Here is a 23,548-nt window from a genome sequence, read left to right on the forward strand (position 1 = left end):
CTATGATGGGTAACACCGGTGCCTACAGGAGACACCCCTTAAGGGTAAGTTTGAACCTCTTCACCCGTAGTATAAAAACTTCGTAAATGGTATGAAATACTAAACCGAAACTTGTTTTCTTGTAGTGGAGAGAAGAGAAAGGAATAGAAAGAGACCCATACAAGGATGACCAACTCTTAGAGCTCATCGGCGACCTTTGCAACTTCATATTGGACCAGATTGTACACGTCAGAGGCGCCTACCATGACCGAGAGTTTGAGTTAGGTACAAATCCTCAGTACCAACACCTTCATGAGACTGAAAGGCTAGCTCTAGGACGTTGATAACAATGTGTATGAAATTTGTATATTTAATGATGGATTGTATATATTCATGTGAATTGGACTTGTAATTGTAGTTTATAGAATACTCTTATCCTTGTAGTCGCGGTCGTGGGGTGTTCGGCAACGCGAACGTTGGTCACGGGGCGTTCGGCAACGCGAACGCGGTTCGGAACGTTGATCGCGGGGCGTTCGGCAACGCGAACGTGGTTCGGAACGTTGGTTGTGGGACGTTCGGCAAAACGATTTTGAATTGAAAATTTGATTTTTTTTTGCGGGAATACATACTGTAGGGGCGGTTCTAGATTGAACCACCCCTACAAATACCTGTTTGTAGGGGCGGCTGGTACTACAGCCGCCTCTACAAATCGATTTGTAGGGGCGGCTAGTGTTGCCAGCCGCCCCTACAAAGGGCGGCTGATAATAAGAGCCGCCCCTACAAGCAGCCGTCCCTACAAATCGATTTGTAGGGACGGTCTGGGAACCGCCCCTACAAATACATAATTTGTAGAGACCCTTGCGTAGGGGCGGCTGGGCAAACCGTCCCTACAAATGGTCTACAACCGCCCCTAGAAATGCTTTTTGACGTAGTGAATTAAGGGGTTAGAGTCCTGATTGGTTCACTCTCCTGTCCTGACACAACACGCCCGATGCTTATACGAGTTATTAGAGTCTGCGCCCAATCACAGAAGCCCGGTTCCAAGACGTGTTCGAACAAACAACCCCATTGCAAGGCATAGGCATGCCTTAAGGAGAGAATGGATTCTTCTGTCCATACTTTTATACTTGCCACAATGCGTTTATGTCGTATGTGATCTGGATTCATAGCTCATGCCCATATGAGTTAGAAGAACACGCGCCCAACAATGTACTAAATCCAATTCCAATGCGTACTAGAACAGGTGGCACGATCATTATTGAATATAAACATAAATTGTACATATAACCAACCAATGAGTGGTATACGTTCCGTTACAACGCATGAGCATATTTTGTTAATACATAAAAAAAACAATAATAACTCATCTATTTTTTTCTATTCTATTCGATTCGAGATGGAGCCGAAACCAAAGTAGGAAAGGCACGCTCTCTTCCTGGTGACGTCCAGCGCAGCAAGCAGCAAACAAAAAACAAGACGTCTGCGAATACAAATAATAATAATGAAACCGGCCCGGCCCGGCCTGTCTAGCGGTCCAGATCCAATCATGCCGTCCAAGTGGCGCGTAACACGTCACGCTCAGGCCCACTTGTGAGGAGAGGGAACTACTCCGTCGACAGCCCCACCCCGCTTTCCCCTTCCGTCCCCGGCCGGCGCCAACGCCACTCCAGTGAGCCGAGCGCGGAGACGATCTTCACGGTGGGCAGAGTGACACGCCACACGCACGCCTCTCGACTCCGCTCCAGATTAGCGCACGCCCGCTCACCCACCCACCATGGTGCTCGCCGCCTCCCACCACCGCCTCCTGCCCGTCGCCCCCACCGCCACCCCTACCCCGTCGCGGGGGCACCTGCGCTTCCGCGCCGCACGCCCTCTGCCCCGACCCGCCCCGAGGTGAGCGATCTGATCCCCGTGGGGCCCGGGGCCCGTTTCCGTGCCGTCGCGCTGTGCTCGCCCTGGTCGGATGTTGCTCGCTGGCAGCCGCGAGGGATCGAGCCTCCGTGCTGCGCTAGCTAGCCGTTGGCTTGCTCGTGCTCGCCGAGCAGGTAGCCGTGCTCGGCAGGTGCTCGCACAACGCTGCTCTCGCGGCCTCGCGCATGTGCTCGGCCAGCGCAATGCCTCCGCTAGGGCACTAACGACGTTGCCTCTGCTAGGGCACCGACGAGCTCCATGCGCTACCGCCGGCCTCGAGCTCCGCAATGGCGAGCCTCCATTCGTCTAAGCAGCAAGGTGAAATTGCGCTGAAAGCGCATGTTGCAAGAGTATGTTTTAAGCGTTTTATGTGTGTTAAGAGGTGTGTTGCAAGTGTTTCACATCAGTGTTGCAAAAGTAGATCAGGATATTGCATATGTTACAATTGCTGTACACGTATATTGCAAGGGCGGTGTGTTCCAAATGTTCTATCTGTTTTTCAGAAGCATATTACAAGTGTGTTTATTTTGGGTGTTGCATACGTTTCACGTATATGTTGCAAGTGTTCTCTCTGGATGTTGCATATGCTTGCAATGACTTTTTAAGTGTTTTCAAATGTTTTGCAAGTGTTTCAGACGTATGTTATAAGTGTTTCAGTTGCTTCCGACATATGCTACAAGTGTTTTATTTGGTTGTTGCAAAAGTAAATCTAGTGTTGTATATGTTTCAGTTGACGAGCAGGCAGGGCAGCACGCGAGCAAATGTGACCAAGTAGCCGGACGAGCAGGCAGGGTAGTATACATGGCCAACCGGGCCGCACGGCACGGCACTAGCACAAGCACGGTCAGACACGGCACGGCTAGGCACGGCACTATGCGGCACAGTGGCTTAACCATGCCATGCCCAATAGTGCCGCCGTGCCGAGACCTTGGCCCAGGCACGGCCCTATGGGTGGTGAACCGTGTCGTGCCGTGCTGTCGAGCACGGCAGCCTGGCGTGCCCGCGCCGCCGCCTGTGCTCGCCCGCCGCGTGGGGCCGCGTCGCCGCCAGCGCTCGCCCTCGCGGGGCCGCGCCACCTCCTGTGCTCACCCGCCGGCGTGGTGCCGCGCCGCTGCCTGAGCTCGCCCTTGCTGGGGCCACGCCGCCCCCTGAGCTCGCCCTCGCCGGGGGCCGCGCCGCCGCCACACTCGATGCCGCAGAGAAGGCCGGATCCGGGAGGAGGGGGCCGGACCGCCGCCAACGCTCGCCCGTAGGAGGGCCGCGCATCCGCCTGAGCTCGCCCTCGCCGGGGCCGCGTGCTCCTCCGTCGCTGCTGCAGATGCGTCGGCATGCCACCGCCCTGATGCCCTCGGGGCATGGCCCCGCGACTGCGCACACCGCCCGCCCCCTCCTGTCTTCGCGGCGGCGCTGCTGAGGAAATGAGTGGGGGAGAGAGAGGAGGAAGTTAGGGTTTAGGTGAGGGAGCGATGCTTATATACTGGTATCCAACGGCTCTGGTTCATCTGCTGCTCATCAACGGTGGAGAATAAACGGGCCATGCCGTGCTGGCCAATTATTCGTGCCGTGCCGGCCAATTATTCGTGCCGTGCCTAGGCCGGCACTGCGGGCCGACATGGCGGCCTAGGCACGACACTACGACCGAGCCGTGCCAGGCACGGGCACAAAGCGAGCCGAGCCGGGCCGTGCTTCTTAGTGCCGTGCCTGGGCCGGCCCATAGTGCTGGGGCCAAATGGCCAAATATACAGGGTAGCGGGCGAGTAGACGCGAGCTGTGACAGACGGCCAGGCGGGCGACACGAGCAAGCCGACGGCCAGGCGAGCGAACAGGCGGGGAGACGCAACAGGCTGGCAGGCGCGGGTGTCCGGGCACGGGCTTCCGTCGAGGCGTCCGAGCGTCCCCCCTAAACCTAGCGACTTGTTTCTACGTGTACCACATCGATAAGAACCGTGTACTTTATTAGAAATTAAATCACGTAATGCAATAGTAGTTTTTTTATTCCTACATTCCTTTCGCAGACGCATTACATGCAGACCTCTCTCCTCTCTCTCTCTCGAGACGCCGCTAAGGCACCCATGGGCTATGGCCATGTGCCCATGTGTCGCCGGCCGTTGCTACATGGTCATGGATGTTGCTCCTCACAGATCCACGCCCTCCTATGCGGACCACCCGTTCTTGTCTGGTGAGGTCTGGAGACACGTGTCAAGCACGCCGTGGGCTACGACGATCACGAGCCCAGGAAAATTAAGAACAATATATAAAAGAATGGCGGCGTAGTCCATGGTTGATCACCTCACAGTTCACACTTCACTAGCCTCTCCTTTGCCGTCGCCGGCGGCCGGGCCACACTTGCCCTGCCCGTCGGCATGTGCCGCCGTGTCTCCCTCTGTGGCTGATTTATATGGCTGATTTGTTGTGAGAAAAAAACACTATTCTATAGCTAAAAAAATAGGACCGATTCTAGTTTATAAGCTCAAGCGAACCGAGCCCATATAAGGTGCTGTATGGTTAAACACCGGCGACGGGAACGGTAATATGGATACCGCGCGATGAGATGACAGGCCGAGCTGATACCGCTCGGAAGGGGGCGGGAGCGACGTTCTATACGGCCGGAACGATTTACTGCATAACAGATTACGGGCTGCATGATCCAAACAAAAAACAACGTTATCCGTTTGCACTGTAAACGTATCACGGCCTCAAAGCGGCGAAACAAACAGCGCCTAAAACCTGATGAAACTATCTATGGCGCTATCTGCTGCGTGGATACATGAGGTAATGCGCATATATTCTATCTATTAACAAAAATGAGGCAATATATAGTGTTATTATGCACTTTTCCTATCCATCTGTCGACTGAAATCAGGCTCATCCTTCAGTCGACGTGCGGTCCTTCGTATCGGGTCCAGCTATGGCTGTTTTCGCCTTGTCGGGTCCATCCTCATTATCGGGTTCAGGATTGGATAACACACCCGCTATCGCCCACCGCCCAGACAGGAGTCACAGGACACCGTACACAGACAGGAAGGGACTCGGTGTTTTTGGTGGAGCTCTTCGCGGCGGAGGGGGCGATTCCTCTGTCCATCTCCGTGCTCCTCTCCGTTTAGGCGCGCCGGAGCCTCTCCTCGCCGATTTTGGAGGCTCAGTCGCGGCCGTCATTGGTAGAGGTCGTCAGGTACCCTGACTCGCGAATCCCTGTCTTGTTTTGGATTTATCTCAGGTGTTTCTACTGGATCTGGTTCTATAGTTGGTCGATTGGATTTCATGGTGTCTGGATGACCGGATGTATCTGTGGTTCGATTCCATGGAGGATGGAGTTGGCTTAGCTCAGTGAAACTTTGAGGCCGTGGTATCTGGGATTGCATGGCTTAGTTTAGTAGATCCGGTGTTGTCTCTCTAGGTTGCATGGGGGATTTGCCTTTTGTGGTGGGGGATTCGTCGGAATGGCGAAATGGTGAGTGGAGAATTATACGAACTGCCGATGTGCTTCTGTTCAGTCTGGTGGGCTGTGTTTGGGTAGTGTTGACGAGTCTGCTGCCGCTGATATGGGGATGCTGAGATGCTTGGGGATTTTGCAGCCTAGGGAAAGCAAAGCAAGCAGACAGGTAGGGAGGACGGAGGGAAGGATCTTGTAGTTCGTTTCTCTCTTTTCCGTTTGGTTTGAATTACCTAATGCAGTTGAATGGTTGTTCACATGCTGCTCCAGCATGTGCAGTTTTCCCTATAAATAGGAATAGGCCTATAATTAGTTCTATGGGAAGTTGGCACTTCGTGGTGTTAATCTGCTTTTTTAACACAATGTGATTGTGGATATGGTTCTAATGGGTGAATTGTCATGGATTTGTGATCCTCCACCTTTCAAGGGAAATCATATGTTTGAGATTCTTAAAATTACTATTTCCTGTGAGAATTCAGGATATGGCTTTCATGTCATGGCCTTGGAAGCTTCAATTAGAATTTCCCCTGTCCTTGTCAGTTTGCATGTGTTTCCATGCATTTCAGTTGGGTTGAGCCAGTTGTGCTATTTTCTAACAAACGTTGCTTGTGGCTATCATTAATAAGTTCTTAATTTATGCATTTTGGGCATTTTTGGAACCTTCACTTATCTGTCAGTTTTAAGGACAGGGTTATATATTAGATCTACATGCCTGCTAGAGTTTTTAATTTTTTCTAGTCATGTCAAAATTCATGGGCACTAAACTGAATATCCCATATTCATTATTTTGTGCTAGATATTTTGATTAGAAAATTTTTGGAAAATAGCACGTACCCACTTTGTAATAGAACATAGAATTTCACGAGAAACACGAGATGGACCTCATAAGGATAGTTTAGCGTCAATAAGAACATAAGTACCCGATGCTCTTTGTTTGCACTATCATACTGAACTTCTATCCGGTTCTGTAACCTATGTATGCATTCTTTCTGAAACACACTATCCTACATTGTACAGCTCAACCCAAATTCACCAAATTAATAAACCTTCGTCTTTAAATGTACTATGTACATTCTGAATTTGTTTCCAATGCAAAACTGCAAAGCACTCACTCGTCATCTTTGCTCCAAAATGAATACGTACAAGAATGGCAGTTGGGTTAGATGCTATGACCGTTTGCATCCATTTGTCGTAGACCCGACCGACTCTCTGTTCTTTTTTAAACTGAATGCAGAGCTTCACTTGTTCTTTTCTAAACAGGTATCAGTATTTTGTAGTCGTAGTATTATATACTTTCTTTTTCGAGCATCGCTAGATGGCATGTGACAATATGGTTTCTTATAGTCCTGAGCATTGCTAGATCGACAACTACACTTACTTGTGCTGCATTAGAAAAAAAAAACACCTATTTATGGCTTTTTAGTCATGTGTCTTATCCGGATTATTAGAGGCTCTCCTCTTGAGGAGCTTTTTTTTTATCTTTTGCTGATCTTGAGTGGATTTGATTTTTTTTCTATCTAGTTATGTATCCAAATTCCAGTGACTTTAGGTAATATTGTTTTGGCCATTTTGAGTCACATTGACGGTTAACTATCTCTTCCTATGGTCATGTTAACAATTACGTTAATTTTTGTAATCTGATACATTATTTCGTTGTTGTTTCGACCTTGTCATTCCTTCCAGCCGCTTCTCTGGCTTATAGTGTCGCACCATGTTTACTTCTGGTTCTTGTTCTTAGCGTCTAATTATTCTCTCAACTGATCCTTCAACCTGCCCGCTTCTCCGGCCTCCTATCTCTTGTAATCTGTGATTGTGCTGGTTTTGAGAAAAACTTTTGTAAATCGTCCTTCTATAGAAAATAATTGTCTTTTGTAATATGTGATTGTGCTAGTATTGAGAAAAGATTTTGTAAATTGTCCTTCCATAGAAAATTCTTTTCTCTTGTAATCTGTGATTTGTCTTGGTTATAGGAATTTTTTTTGTAAATTGTCCTTCCATAGAAAAAAATTTATCTCTTGTAATGTTGTATTTGTGCTTGTGCTTGCGTAGAATAAAAATTGTGTCTTTATTATGTGATTTTATTATTGCCAAAAGCTATCATCCCTGTATCCGTTGAAATTATGTGATTTGTCAAAATTTGGATCTGATTTATGTGCCACCAAGCTGGCTAAGTGAGCTCTGGGTCAGCGTTCTGGCATTTCAGCATGTTGATTATCTTTGCAGTAAGAATGAAAACCTGAATACACTTGTTTATTGAAGCTGGCTTTGCTATTGTGGTGGATTTTAATATTTCCTCCCATCACAAATATAAGTTCATCCATAACTTGTCCTTGCATTGAGCTTTCAAGACATTTCATTATTATGATGAATCAGCTTGCACAGTTTTAGTAACTCATTTAAGCGGCTACGATATTTGAATGTTATTACCTCAGTAGAGCTAGTCCTCTGTATTTGTCGTCTGACAGTTTGGCTTGTGAAATTGCAGTCACCAATAATGTAAATTGCAAGTATCGAACATTGCAATTTTCATATTTGTGTTTTGTAATTTTTTAAGACCATATTCCTTGCTCTGCAGGATCAACTTGGAAGTGTTGCTCTCCTTTCAGGATTCTTATTCATCATGCTGGGATTTGGTCTCTGTACTAGAGGGTAACTTCTTTTTATCTCTATACAGGAGGATATAGTCTTTATATTTTGAAGTTTACGTGAAGTCTCTGTCTAATTGAATCTGTCAGGACAATGAGCCACTCATGAGAGTGCTCTCCAAGCTAATCAATCTCGATAGCCCGGACCTGGTTTTATTTGTTGGAGAAGCATTGGTTGGTAATGACACCGTGGATCAACTCACTAAATTTAATCAGGTATAGTAACTTGCATTTCAAGGAGAGATGAATAGTACCACATAATGTTTTTTTATCATGTTTGTTATACAAATATATGTTCTTGTTTCACTGTTCCTGTTTCAGTCAAAGTTCTTGCCTCTTTGGTGTGACTCGACTCGACTTCCTTGCGTTGCAAAACTAAAAAGAATAAAATCTCAATTTGTATTCTTTCTGCACTGGTTACATGATCTTCGTATGACAACAGAGGCGTTGATAATCTTAAACATTTCATTTTTGTGTGTGTGTTCTGTTCTTCTTTTGTTCTTCTAGTGAAATGATACATAGCTCTCCTATGGGTTAGATAAAAAAATGTACTACCCTTTGTCCTTTTGTGTGCCTCATGCTTTTGATTACTGGGGGATAAATATACTTGCTAATTCCATGGTGCTGTGTAACACAGGGCACAGCATGGAAAATGTTCTTGTACCACGTTGGCCCAGGATTTATGGTCTATTTGGCCTACCTTGATCCCGAAAACTGTACGCTGTGCACCATTTCTTCCTCTATCTCTGTTCTCTATATCGCACAGTATTGATACTTGTTAAATTTGAACAGTGGGAACAGATTTGCAAGCTGGTGCAGATCACAGATATGAGGTACACTTTCAGATCTTTGTTAAATCACGCCATATTTACCCTTGCAAGCAACATTTCTTGCATAATGCAAACCAAAACTAACTACTTTGCTCCTTTTTGTCATTTTTTTAATTTGCTCATTTATAGCTCCTCTGGGTGACCTTGATTGGCCTCATCTTCGCGTTAATTATTCAGTCACTATCTGCTAATCTTGGAGTAGTGACAGGTATTTTATAGAGAACTAGTATATATTATGCTTAGGAGTACACTCTCTCACGTCAATTGGAATTGATGGCTGTTCACTGACTTAGGGCGGCATCTTGCCGAGCTATGCAAGACGGAATATCCAGCATGGGTGAGAATCTGCCTATGGCTGCTAGCAGAGTTAGCTGTGATTGCTGTAGATATCCCAAAAGGTTAAGATCATTTCTTGATAATCTTGCATAAAAAATATTGTTAAACTGCTATGTTTGATTTTCGGCTGATCGTGTATTATATTAATGAACATATATGGATACAATAAAAGAGGATTCAGTGTTGTTGTAGACTAATTCTTAATGCCAAAGCTAAACTGACTGATTTGTTCTTCTTGCTAATTTCCAATTCATTTGGTCCACTGTTTATTACTGTAAAACTAAGGAATGAAAATTAATCAACAATTGTTTTTGCCAATATATAGAACTCAATTGGTTTTCACATTCATTTGACCGTTTGCTTCTTACAAATGTTACCATTTTTCAATTATTGGAACAGCTTTTGTTTTCAACCTCTTGTTCCACATACCTTTGTGGGTGGGGGTTCACATCACTGGCTCAAGCACACTTCTCCTCCTTGGAATGCAAAAATATGGGGTAATCATTTTATTGCCAGACTATTCATATCAAAAATGTTTTTACTGACATTCTCATAAACTCTTGTGTACTCTGTATTCTCTAAAGTTGTGTTTGGTTTGAGGAGTTGGCCTAGATGAAATGACCCATCATGAGAATTTCTGTGGGATGACTCGGTCCTTCACGTTTAACTATAAGTGCTTATGAGGAAGAAGTAGTGATGGATCAACACATCCAATTCCTCATACCAAACAAGAAATTTAGGAGTCCTATCATGTACCATCCCACATTAGCATGATGCTAGTTCATTCTTAGTCTTATATGGAATCTGATCCTGCAGGGGCTGCCGGCTGCACACTCTTCCTCGCAGTGGCATTAGCTCACTAGCTCGGACTAGTGGAGTCAGAGAAGAAAATGATCCTATGCAGATACGGGGTGTTTGGATGCTGCCTCCCAGGCAGCTCCGGCGCCAGGCAGCGTTCCCAGGCGTCCGATTTTGATCGCCTGGGGCTGAGATCAGTTGCCTGGCAGGCACGTCCAGGCGAGGGCGGCATCCAAACAGCCCCATAATGCTGGAGCTGGACTGATGGCATTTTGTACATCCAGGGTTGAACTCTGAACTGGGCAGGTTGCAGACTTGCAGTTCAGGGGGAGCTCTGACTTTGACATGCATGTTCTGGTAATCTGGTTGCATCTTGGTTTATTTGTGTTGAGTTCCATGCAGTTAAATTCTTTTTTGCCTTGGTGAGAAGAATGTCGTTGGTTCTGATAGTGCTCTCTAGGCATCAGTGCTATTTACTTGTTAACCAAAGTGCTCGTTTTGGCCACTCATCACATGAACTGAATTGTACTACCAAAACTGGTGTGATGCTATCTGATCTATCAAACTAGTTCACACATTGTGGGAATCTAGAATAGGAAAATCTAAATTGACTTATTAATTGAATGATGGCTTTGCTTAATTAGTTCATTGGTCAAGTATGCCGAGCTGAACTGGAAATTTAGCTTCTTTGTATGCTCATTTCATCTTTACTAGGCTTTAGTTGTTGCTTCTATTTATTGACTAGTACATGTGTACATGTTTTTGACTAATGACTACTAACTGCTTGTATGGCTACAGACTTGTTCAAGGATATCAAAGATTTTGCCTCCCAACATGCATTTGCATCCTGTGATAATTTTTAGTCAACTGTAGATAATTGCATAGAAAATGGTACACTTTAATTGTACTATCAGCAGACTCCTCGTTTATGAGCTGGATTTTGTATAAATATACCAATACTTTTACTTATATACATATATAGTAAAATTGCAGTAACAACACATAGTATTTGCACTATTTGGAAAGTGCAATTTTCATATTCTTGTTTTGTAATTTTGAATATTATATTCGTTGTGCATTTTGCAGCAGTAGAATAGAAATGGTACTATATTAATTTTGATTTGTGGTATGGCCCAAGAATATTCAGTGTATGCTTGTATGTATGTTTATTGGGCCGATTGTTTCATTTTGGGCCAAATGAGCTGCAAATCTCCATTGCGGGTATCGGATCATGTGCCCGTTAAGGCTTGGCGGGCCCGGTAGTTGCCTGGGTTGATTTTCGGGTTCATTCACGAACCCGTTTTCCTTGCATGAAGAAGAAAAACAACAGAGACGAGCCATTGGATGCAGATCCAAGGCTGTGGACGTCGACTGAAAAAAGGTGTATATTTCAGTTGACTGGGATATAGCAAGTCCCGTTATTATGTCGTGCATGTGCTAAAAAAACAAAAGGTAGTGATAGATGAGGCGATGCACATAATTGATAGTCCTGTTTGGTTCCCTTCTCTAGCAAGACTGTGCACTGTCATTATTGTTGTTATTAGCTCCCTAGTTAATTTATGGACTGTGGAACGTGACAAGTGTTGAAATTGGAGAAGGAAAGGATACCCAGTTGCACGCAGCAGCAGCAGTGGTCAAACATGGAAACGAAACAGGCTGCGGCAGCCGCGCGCCTAAGCTGTAGTTTCTTCTTCAAACGCGGGGATGAAGTGGCGCGACACGACGCGCGAGTCGAGCAGCTGGACGACGGCCGGAACCGTCACGCACGGGGGCACCTTGTACTGCCCGACGGACGCGCCGCGGGAGACGACGGCGTAGTCCGACACCTCCTCGAAGGTGCCCGGCCGGACCACCCGGATCTCCAGCGGCCCGATGGAGCCCGGCCGGACCACCCGGATCTCCAGCGGTACGAGTATCAGCGCCTCCTCCATCTCCAAGCAGCACAGACCCAGCACGTCGCCGTCGTCCACCACGCCCGTCGTCGTCTCGGCCGCGGCGGCGGCGGTGGCGGAAGAGGAAGACAGCAGCAGCTCCCAGTACACGACGTAGTGCCCCGGGACGGTCTCGGCGCACGTCCGGGCGGTGTAGTCCAGTACGCCCGCGCCGCGCGGGACGAGTAGCGTGGACGACGCGCGCCCCACCGCGCGCTGCAGCTCCGCCTCATCGGTCCTCTCGACGTCGACGGATAGCTGCACGTTGCGGCGGCGCACGAACCGGAGCTCCAGCGCCGCGTTGTGGAAACCCGTCACGCGGAGGACGTCGCCCACGCGGTACCGGTACAGCCCGCCGTAGGTGGTCACCACTAGCTCGTACTCGCGCCTGGCCTCCACGCAGGCCAGCTCCACGAGCTGGTGGCTCGCCGTGGCGTCCGCGCCAGCGGCAGCGGCGTCTGTGGGGAGGAACTCGAAGTAGGCCATGTTGGGCATGATGGTGTACGTGGCCTCCGATGGGTCGCCGCCGGACATCGGCCGGAGGTTGAGGCCGAAGTAGCACTCCGAGGACCCGTAGACGGTGGACACGATGGGCAGGTCGCCGCCGCTGAAGTAACGAAGCGTCGGGACGTACTGCGCCATGGTGCCGGTGCTGATGGTGTCCAGGTACTTGGCGTTCGGCCAAAGGCGCGTCAGGATGCCGGCCCAGCAGTCGTCACCCTGCCTCGAGCCGCCGCCGCACTCCGTCCGGATGAACTGCGCGAGCTCGGGGTCCTGCCGGAGCACGGCATTGACGGCTGCACGCACCGAGGGGTCGGAGACGCGCCGGCTGCCCACGAGCGCGCCGGCTTGGATGTCGGCTGCGAGGTGGCTCCAGTTGCGCTGCAGGAAGGAGACCGCGCGGACGAGGCCGTTCTGTGATCTGGTTATTGTTCCTTCATTGGTCCCCTCTATTATCAACGAATTACAGAGCAAACGACGAACTTTTAAACTTTCATGATAACAGATAGAGTGCAAAAATAAATTTCACCTTCCTCACCCTCCTCCAGTTCCTCCTTTGTTGTCTCGTTCAAAAAAACTTGACAACTTCCTCATCCTCTGGGTTATCACATTTCACATCGAGGCAACAACTACATGATAACAAAACCAGCATCAAACATTACCCACATATAAGTTGAACAGTAGAACCAAAGAAATCAGGGAAGTGGAATCTTCTAACCTTTTAGTTCCTCTCCCTACACCTTCTCCTCCTTTGGGTCATCACATTTCACATCCGAGACAGCAGCTACATGATAACGAAATCAGCATCAAAAAGTTGTTTGTTTGGTTGCCAGCATAGATGACGGTTTTGGTTAAAACTCCTGCAAGAAATGGTGAGGATACCTCCTATCTAATATCAAAATCTCACATCACTACAACTTCCAAATCAAAACAAAAATGATAATAAGCTAAACTAATATTATTACATCTTTATTTTTTTTCTTATCCTGGGTACTCACGACAACCTGATCTTTACCGATATGTGCCTATTGTGGATTATCAAATAAGCAGTCAGCGAATGCAGCACACGAAAACTGAAAATTGGCTCAGAAGTTACAACAATATCAGTGACTATCGGAAGTACATAATGATGTGTGCATCTTCTCAGTCATTCTGATAGATCAGTTATTATTTACATAATATGGAAGAATGGTTTCCAGCTCAAATTTGAGCATCACAGAGCATCATTGTGCGGATAAGAAAAGTTTGGTTTGATAAAAGTACCGATCTATACAAGTTACTGTACAATTCCAAGATAACTCTCTACACCAATGCAAAAAAATGTTTATTTATCTCAGAGATTATAACGGTGGAGACCATCCTATCTTCTGATAATGCATAGTCTCAGACTCTCAGTGCAAGCTATTGCATTAGCAATCTGATTTTGCCTATCCTTCATGTGAAGAAGCTTCCCTATAAATACTTCGTCTCACCACTACATGTGATTCGGATTTGGCGCGCATTAGTTTTTGTTAATTGTGCTCATTGACTGGGCAACATGTTACAGAAGAAACTGCAATTATTCAGTCAAAGCTTGCTGGTGTGGTGACTGGTGAGGTTCAGTTCCTGACTAACAAAAACTGAAGAACAGTGTAGCTAGGTTCTACTAATGTCGAGTCCAGTAGCTTATGACATTCAGAAATGGAACATTATTACCTACCTTTACTGCTCTGATATCAAGGTTTATTTCGAGGACTACAAAGGATCCAAGTTGTGCTTTGTCATCAGGTCGTAGTTCATGGATGCTAGCTGAGAGATGTTCTACACATCACAGAAAAAAAGAAGGACAATTTAGTCATCAAAGACAATATTCAGAAAAGAAAACTCTTATGCAATGGAACAGGGTATTTTTTAGATAATAGTTTACCTTGAATGAGAAGTTGGTGAAAGAATATTTCACCCGCTCCGGCGTTCTTGCTGATCTTGTTCTTCTCGGCGGGGGAAGGGAGCAACAAGTCTGTGATAATAACCGATAATAAGAAGTCATTCAGAAAATGTCATATTTATTGTTTAGCTATGGGGAGTGGCACGCGCCGTGGCGGCCCGTGGGATCCAACGGGTCACACGGTGGGTGGGGGTGGTGATTGCGGCGTTTTAGCGACTTGCGCGCGGACGGGAGAGGAAGGAGGCAATCGGGCCCCACCCACGCAGGGGGGGCGTCGCCTCGGGAGGGAAGGGGAGAGAGGGAGAGGAAGGGGAGGGAGGGCAGAGGAGGAGGAGGAGGATGGGCGCCGCCGCCGCGGACCACTCGCAGCAGCCGCCGACGTTTGGAAGGGAGACGGGCGTAGGGGGCGCGAGCAGCGATGGCGCGGAGCGAGGTTACGCGCGGTATCGCAAGGGGAGGCCTAACCTAGATCCGGCCATCGTCGGCGAGCCAGAGGTGGCTACCGGAGCTGGGGAGGTCGCCGAGGCATGTGGCGGCGGCGGAAGTTGAGAGGGCGCGGCTTCTGTCGCTCGAGCGGAGAGGAGGAGGACGTTTTAGTTTTTTCAGAAAAAAAGACGCCTCCAGGAGGGATCGAACCGTGAAGGGAGGCTGCGGGCATGCGGGGCTGGCGGCGGGGGAGGATGGAGTGGAGCGCGTGATGCGGTATCGCACGGACGGAAATGAGGAGCGATTCTAAAAAAAGTCACACCAAAAAATTATTTTACTTTTATTCTTTTTAGTTATAGGAGACTGTGAAGCAGATTGAAGCCGTGAAGTGCAACCACTTTGTAGTGCCAATGATTTCTTGTGGGACCGTGTAAAGTACACCTACTCTATTTGCTAGTGCCCATCCATTCTTGTACGTTATGCAAAGTACTCGCTCCCTTTCAAATCAAGAAGTACTCCAGTTCAAAATTCTAGTATATTTTGAGTTTTCTAAGTACATTGTTTTACTGTGTATCTAGAGTCGAGACGTAGTGTATGGCTAAATGCATAGCAGAGACTATAAATCTAAAAAAATATCCAAAGGTACATATTTCATCTTGTTAGAACTAGACTTTAACTAGTACTATTCTTGATTGTATGATACAAAATCACAATTATAAGTACACAACTTGAACTTTCTATAGATCTAATAAAATTAACCAATTCTTATCATAAAATTCATGTATATTAATAAGAAAAAACGTTGGTTGAGGGATTGTCCCGTTGATACAAAATACACAATTTCGGACGGAGGGAGAGCGTAAGGATCACGACTGCTTTTGCGTGCATGTGTATGGTACGTAGGTAGTAGCTGCATGGTTGCTGCAACATTGCTCTATGCAATCAAGCTTGGCGCATCAATGCACGCACGGTACTATATGGTAGGCATGCAGTATGCTGGCCAATTAATTGACCACGTACTCAATCAAATTAACTCTCTTTTCATGCTAGAAAAAACTCTCTGTGAGGACGATGATCCATAGGCAGGGCCCTTGCTTGACAAGAGAAGGAACGATGATATTTCTGAAGTCGTCTAAAGTGGTCATATTAAAGCAAACAGTAACGCTTTAATGCCTCCTGCCGCACATCGGCACATGGACGTGGTTCAACTCATTTTCCTAAGGAATGATATATATGATATTTCTCAAGTCGATCGCCTAGACTTGCATTATCTAGTGGCCATGCACTACTAGAGAACAGCCTTTAGAACGATGTCCCAATTTAGCATTAGCCTCGACATTTTTTGCCTCCGGGACTAAAGGACCCTTTAGTCTCGGTTGGTAATACCAACTGGAACTAAAGGTCCCTGCTCAACGGTCCTCCGTGGGGCAGGGATCTTTAGTCCCGGCTAGTATTACCAACCGGGACTAAAGGTTTACCTTTAGTCCCGGTTGGTAATACCAACCGGGACTAAAGCTTTTAGTCCCGGTTTGGGTGATGCCCCGGGAATAAAGATTAATCTTTAGTCCCGGTTTGGACCCCTAACCGGGACTAATTATCCCGGCCTATAATTCAGCTCATTTTTTCCTTCCCGAGCCCAAGCCATTGCATTCAAACTCACTGCCTCTGTTCTTCAGCTTGCTGTTGTTCTTGCTCTCTCCCCCTCCATTGGTGTTGCTCTTCGATTTTGGAGGTAAGAAACTTAATCCTCTTATGTTTTGTCAGTAGCTTATCTCATTTTATGATGTAGATGTATGTGTAACTTTATATGTTGGACTTTATTATGATTTTATATGTCATTTTTAGCTCAAAATCACATGATGATTTGCATTTATGTTTGGATAAACAAAAGTTAAATTAGTTCATCAAAATCACGCCTCGCTCGTCCTCGCTGGAGCACGCGCCATCCTCGTCCCCGGTGGCTTACGTGATCTTAGAATTAATTTTTTCATGAAATGAAAAACTTAGAAAATTGTTAGAAAATTGTAGAAAATCCGTACTAGTTGAACTTGCGGACCGTGTTCATCTCGGCGAGCATGTTCTCTGCCGAGCGGTAACGGACGTCAAGGAGGAGCTTTGATTCTACGAGGGAGAGCGGCAACGGTCGTGGAAGACCGTGTTCCCTTTCTCGTAGAATCGGAGCTCTTCCTTGGTCAAGTACGGTGCCGTCCGATGGAGAAATGCTCGCGAGATGATCACGTAAGCAAGGTCAACTAGTACGGATGGTTATTTATTGAAACATGTGATATCCGTACTAGTTTAGGTTAAATATATCATTTTAGAAAATATGAAATTTACACTAGTTTGCAAAAATAAGTATAGAAAGTAGATGACAACTGGTACCGGATCCTCGGCCTCTCGTTCGGTTGCGAAACGACTGAGGCCAGAACTCCCTCTCATTATCTGCGGCAAGTGTAAGCAGAAGATTGTGATGGAGTACCGAGTCAAGAGACAGGGACCCAACAAGGGTCGTATTTTCTACAAGTGCCCGGATCGCGATGTGAGTTTCTGACGCATTTTTTATTTATGGCTAATTGACCTGCTTTTCTTGAATATTTTTGACTAAATATTTTTTGGCTTTAATTTCAGTGGGAGGGCAATGGATGCGATGGTTGGTACTGGGAGGAAGATTATGCTACATACGTGTAGAATTTGGGTGCGCTTGAGGTAGCGGCTGCTGCTGATGAGTCAGTGAGCCAGCAGCAGAAGCTTATTGATATTCAACAGAAGAATGATTTGTCTGTTTTAGTTGCGTACGATCACGAAATAATTATGTTACTGAAGTGCATTGTAGTTTTAGTTTGTTTAGTGATAGTTGGGATTGCTTACGTTGTAGCCAGGCTTAGTTAATTAATCAACCGTGTGTGTGTCATTTATGTTGTGTAATAAAATACTAAATTATGTTCAAGGTTTTCATAATTTATCGTGTAATACAGATTATATCACGCCATTGGATGTACAATGCCGATCGCCGCTCCCAAGACTTTATTGAGGGCTTGCACTATTTCTTAGGTGTGGCCAAGGCAAATAAGCGAGATGGTTTTATGTGCTGTCCATGTGCCCTATGTAAGAATTTAAAGGAATATTCAAGCTCAATGAGTCTTCATTCACATTTGCTTAAGTCAGGTTTCATGTCAAACTATATATGTTGGACTAAGCATGGAGAAAGCGGGGTAATGATGGAAGAAGGTGAAGGAGAAGATTTAGACATTGATGACATTATTGCTCAGTATGGTGCCTTTGATGATACTACAATGGGGGGAGATGAAGAAGAGGTAGCGGTAGAAGATGATCTCGGTGATGCTCTTGGCGATGCCATTCGTGATGCACAACAAGAATTGAAAAGTGAAAAAGAGAAAGTTAAGTTCGAGCGCATGCTTGAGGATCATAGGAAGTTGCTATACCCGACGGCCGAAGAGGGGCAAAAAAAGCTGGGTACAATACTGTAATTGCTACAGTGGAAGGCAAAGAATGGTATATCCGACAAGGCATTTGGGAATTTATTGAACCTCATAAAGAAGATGCTTCCGAAGCCAAATGAATTGCCCACCACTACGTACGAAGCAAAAAAGGTTGTCTGCCCATTGGGATTAAAAATCCAGAAGATACATGCATGTCCTAATGACTGCATCCTCTACCATGGCAATGAATACGAGAATTTGGATGAATGTCTGGTATGTAAAGCATCGCGGTATAAGATCAGGCGCGATGATCCTGGTGACGTCGAGGGTGAACAACGTCCTAGAAAGAAAATCCCTGCCAAGGTTATGTGGTATGCTCCTATAATACCACGCTTAAAACGTTTGTTCAGAAATAAAGACCATGCAAAGTTGTTGCGGTGGTATAAAGAAGACCGTAAGGTAGACAATATGCTGAGACACCCAGCTGATGGGTCCCAGTGGAGAGCGATAGACAGGGAATTTCCAGAGTTTGCAAATGAGGCTAGAAACTTAAGGTTCGCCTTAAGTACAGATGGTATGAATCCTTTTGGAGAGCAGAGCACTAGTCATAGCACTTGGGCAGTTACTCTATGTATCTACAACCTTCCTCCATGGTTATGCATGAAGCGGAAGTTCATTATGATGCCGATCCTCATCCAAGGTCTGAGGCAACCTGGCAACGATATTGATGTCTATCTGAAGCCATTAGTTAAAGAACTTCTAGTTTTATAGAACAAACCAGGTGTACGTGTCTGGGATGAGTACAAACAAGAACACTTTGACCTATGAGCAATGTTGTTCGTAACAATCAATGATTGGCCTGCTTTAAGTAATCTTTCAGGTCAGACAAACAAAGGATATAATGCATGCACACATTGTTTTGATGACCTTGACAGTATATATTTGAAAAGATGTCGAAAGGTCGTGTACCTTGGCCATCGTCGATTCTTTCCGTTGAATCACCAAGTAAGAAAGAAAGGGAAGCATTTTAAAGGTAAGCCAGACCATCGGAAGAAGCCTCATAACCGAACCGGGGAAGATGTACTTGCAATGGTCAAGGATGTGAAAGTAGTATTTGGAAAGGGACAAGGCAGTGAATCTATTCCCAAAGATGCTAAGGGACACGCACCCATGTGGAAGAAGAAGTCCATCTTTTGGGAGCTACCCTATTGGCAAGTCCTAGAGGTCCGCAACGCAATCGACGTGATGCACCTGACAAAGAATCTTTGTGTGAACCTGTTAGGATTCATGGGTGTGTACGGGAAGCTAAAGGATTCACTTGAAGCACGCCAGGACTTGCAGGGCATGAAAGAACGAGACAACCTTTATCCAGAGAAGACAGATGATGGACGTCATTACTTAAGTCCTGCTAGCTACACGCTTAGCAAAGAAGAGAGGGACAGCATGTTCGAATGTCTAAGCAGCATCAAGGTCCCATCGGGATTCTTCTCCAATATAAAGGGTATAATAAATGTGCCAGATAAGAAATTCCTAAACTTAAAGTTCCACGACTGCCACGTGCTTATGACGTAATTGCTTCCAGTTGCTTTAAGAGGAATTCTACCTCCACATGTACGTCTAGCCACCGTGAAGCTATGTGCATTCCTCAATGCAATTTCTCATAAGACAATCAATCTAGTGGAACTAGCTACTCTACAGAATGATGTGGTTCAATGTCTTGTCAGCTTTGAGTTGGTGTTCCCTCCATCCTTCTTTAATATCATGACACACATCCTAGTTCATTTGGTGAAGGAGATTAGTATTCTTGGACCTGTGTTCTTACATAACATGTTCCCCTTCGAGAGGTTTATGGGAGTCTTGAAGAAATATGTGAAAGTCCGTTCTAAGCCTGAAGGAAGCATCGCCCAGGGCTATGGAACAGAGGAGGTCATTGAGTTCTGTGTTGACTTTATTCCTGACCTTGCCCCGATTAGCGTTCTCGAATCACGACACGAGGGGAGACTCAGTGGTAAAGGAACTTTAGGGAAGAAAACATATATCGGCATGGAAGACGATTATTTCAATAAAGCACACTACACAGTTCTTCAGAACTCGTCATTGGTGCATCCGTACATCGAGATACATAAGGAGTTCTTACGATCCAAGTTTCCAGGGAAGACTGAAGCTTGGATTAGGCGTCAGCACATGGAAAGTTTCAGTGGTTGGTTGCGAAAAGAATGTCAAGGCGATGACAATATTGATGAGCAACTATATTTGTTGGCTAGGCAGCCATCGTGGCATATCCTCACGTACTAAGGGTACGAGATAAATGGGAATACATTTTACACAGTTGCCCAAGATAAAAGGAGCACCAATCAAAATAGTGGTGTTCGCATAGATGGAACAGATCCAAATGGGAATATACAAACATATTATGGCCGCATAGAAGAGATATGGGAACTAGACTACGCACCTAATTTTAAAGTCCCTTTGTTCCAGTGCCAATGGGTGAAGCTGACCGGAGGAGGGGTAACAGTCGACAAAGAGTATGGAATGACAACAGTGGACCTCGACAATATTGGGTACAAAGAGGAACCATTCGTCCTTGCTGCCGATGTGAGTCAGGTGTTCTATGTGAAAGATATGTCTACAAAATCAAAGAGAGGAAAAAAACGAAGACATCAACTCAATGATCAATGAGCCAAAGCGCCACATAATTCTTTCTGGGAAAATAAATATAGTGGAAATTGAAGACAAGTCAGACATGTCAGAAGATTACGAAAGAAATGTCCGAATTCCACCCTTCATAGTGAAGAAAGATCCAAGCATCATGTTAAATGATGAAGACACTCCATGGTTACGACAAGATCATAACCAAGGGTCATACGTCAAGAAGAAATTCACTGTTGTGCCCGCATGATACAACGATGCATGTTTAATATATTATGTTTTAGAGACGGATATTATGTAATATGTTATGACTTCACAATTGTAGATCTTGCTGAGATGATCAAACTTGGTATTCAGAGTTTTTTCATCTGAGGTCATTTAGTGTCTCATTTGACTCTAGTATTATGAACTCTAAATGACTTCAAACTGAAAAGTTTTGAATACCAAGTTTGTTAAACTCAAAAAGATCTACAATTGTTGTTTTGGTCAACTTTCCATTTGAGAAAGTTTGGATGGTTCAAATTTGTGATTTTTAAATTTCGACGCCTACAAACTAGTTTTCGGGACCCTAGATTGTCTCAAATTGAAAAGTTTTGAATACCGAGTTTGTTAAGCTCATCAATATATACAATCCTTATATAGGCCATTTTTTCATTTGAGAAAGCTTGAACAAAATGTAGTTCAAATTTCACAAGTGTGTGACATAGTTTTAGAAAGTATATATGAGATTCAAGAAGTTGTGACTAGTGTTTGATAAAAATTTCTCAAATGGGAAAATAAGCTATGTAACAATTGTAGATCTTGCTGAGATGATCAAACTTAGGTATTCAGAGTTTTTTCATCTGAGGTCATTTAGTGTCTCATTTGAGCAAGTTTGACCAAGTCAAATTTGGTCAAATAAAAAAACAACACTTTGACTCTAGTATTATGAACTCTAAATGACTTCAAACTTGAAAAGTTTTGAATACCAAGTTTGTTAAACTCAAAAAGATCTACAATTGTTGTTTTGGTCAACTTTCCATTTGAGAAAGTTTGGATGGTTCAAATTTGTGATTTTTAAATTTCGACGCCTACAAACTAGTTTTCGGGACCCTAGATTGTCTCAAATTGAAAAGTTTTGAATACCGAGTTTGTTAAGCTCATCAATATATACAATCCTTATATAGGCCATTTTTTCATTTGAGAAAGCTTGAACAAAATGTAGTTCAAATTTCACAAGTGTGTGACATAGTTTTAGAAAGTATATATGAGATTCAAGAAGTTGTGACTAGTGTTTGATAAAAATTTCTCAAATGGGAAAATAATCTATGTAACAATTGTAGATCTTGCTGAGATGATCAAACTTGGTATTCAGAGTTTTTTCATCTGAGGTCATTTAGTGTCTCATTTGAGCAAGTTTGACCAAGTCAAATTTGGTCAAATAAAAAAATAACACTTTGACTCTAGTATTATGAACTCTAAATGACTTCAAACTGAAAAGTTTTGAATACCAAGTTTGTTAAACTCAAAAAGATCTACAATTGTTGTTTTGGTCAACTTTCCATTTGAGAAAGTTTGGACGGTTCAAATTTGTGATTTTTAAATTTCGACGCCTACAAACTAGTTTTCGGGACCCTAGATTGTCTCAAATTGAAAAGTTTTGAATACCGAGTTTGTTAAGCTCATCAATATATACAATCCTTATATAGGCCATTTTTTCATTTGAAAAAGTTGTAGAACAAAAAATACTACATTTTCTCTATTTTTATAGGTTCAACAAAAAATTCCTGTCAATTTTGGTCAAAAACCGAGAAAAAATTGAAACATTTGACGTTACAATAATGTGATAATAAATTTCCTATCGAATAATATTAGTTTTATTAATTTTAAGTTACAAATATATTTTTGTATTAACAAAATACTTAGTATTAGTAACATTTATATTCTATATTCATAAAAGAAATTAAAAACTTTAGGTTACAAAATTTTCCTATTTACAATAAATAATTAGTTAATCAATAGTATTTTTTAAAATAAATATTGCAAAGTATTGAAGTTGCTATGGAATTAATTGATTAACCTAGTATTAAACAAAATCAAAATCCCAGAACTTTCCAATTACGCGGGCGGGTTGGCAAAATTTTCAGGGCTTTAGTCCTGGCTCAGACCAAGAACCGGGACTAAAGGGTGGACGGCAAATTCGGTGCCCGCCAAAAAAATACCTTTAGTCCCGGCTGGTAACATCAGCCGGGACTACCAGCCGGGACTAAAGGATATTTAGTCCCGGCTGGTAAGACCAACCGGGACTAAAGGGTTGGACATTTAGTCCCGGTTGGTATTACCAGCCGGGACTAAATTGCCTTTAGTCCCGTCTGGTGTTACCAGCCGGGACTAAAGGGTCGCGGGCTATATATATCGAACGTCTGTTCTGTTCATCTTCGATCTCGCCTCCGTCGCTCAGCCTCGCCTGGCCGCGCCATCCGCCGTCGTCGAGCTCGTCTCTGCCGCGCCGCCGTCGTCGTCTACCCCTGCCCGGCCGCGCCATTCTCCAGGCCCGCGTCGCCGCATCCCGTCTCCGCCGCCGCACCCGATTCCACCCTCTGTCGTCGATGCTTCCCGTGCGCCCACGCCGTACGGCCTCCGTCGAACTCGATATGATCTGCTGCTCTCGATCGGCCATGTTTTTTAGATTTTTTTTACAAAGTCTCGGCTGTATGTTAGATTAAAATAAGTACATGTAGTTTATTGTTAGTTTTTTAGTTATTT

At 44.9% G+C, this 23,548-nt stretch overlaps 2 protein-coding genes across 2 annotated transcripts; one reads left to right on the forward strand and one right to left on the reverse strand.

The window, feature by feature from the left end:
- The first annotated feature begins 5,330 nt into the window (after positions 1 to 5,330).
- LOC136503013 (metal transporter Nramp1-like) lies at positions 5,331 to 11,024 on the forward strand. Its single transcript, XM_066498229.1, has 12 exons — positions 5,331 to 5,341; positions 7,899 to 7,962; positions 8,059 to 8,184; positions 8,606 to 8,684; positions 8,761 to 8,801; positions 8,928 to 9,006; positions 9,092 to 9,196; positions 9,522 to 9,668; positions 10,068 to 10,141; positions 10,239 to 10,289; positions 10,731 to 10,781; positions 11,019 to 11,024. Exons 1-12 carry the CDS (start codon positions 5,331 to 5,333, stop codon positions 11,022 to 11,024), a joined length of 834 nt encoding a protein of 277 aa, XP_066354326.1.
- A 432-nt stretch (positions 11,025 to 11,456) lies between these two features.
- Positions 11,457 to 12,883, reverse strand: LOC136503014 (indole-3-acetic acid-amido synthetase GH3.8-like; the record flags this gene model as incomplete). The annotated part of the gene is made up of 1 exon (XM_066498230.1): positions 11,457 to 12,883. A coding segment is annotated over one exon (1,278 nt), but the record flags the coding sequence as incomplete, so codon positions are not given.
- Between the last annotated feature and the right edge of the window lie 10,665 nt (positions 12,884 to 23,548).

This window comes from Miscanthus floridulus, chromosome 14 (assembly GCF_019320115.1).
Source record: "Miscanthus floridulus cultivar M001 chromosome 14, ASM1932011v1, whole genome shotgun sequence".
NCBI classification, from domain to species: Eukaryota; Viridiplantae; Streptophyta; class Magnoliopsida; order Poales; family Poaceae; genus Miscanthus; species Miscanthus floridulus.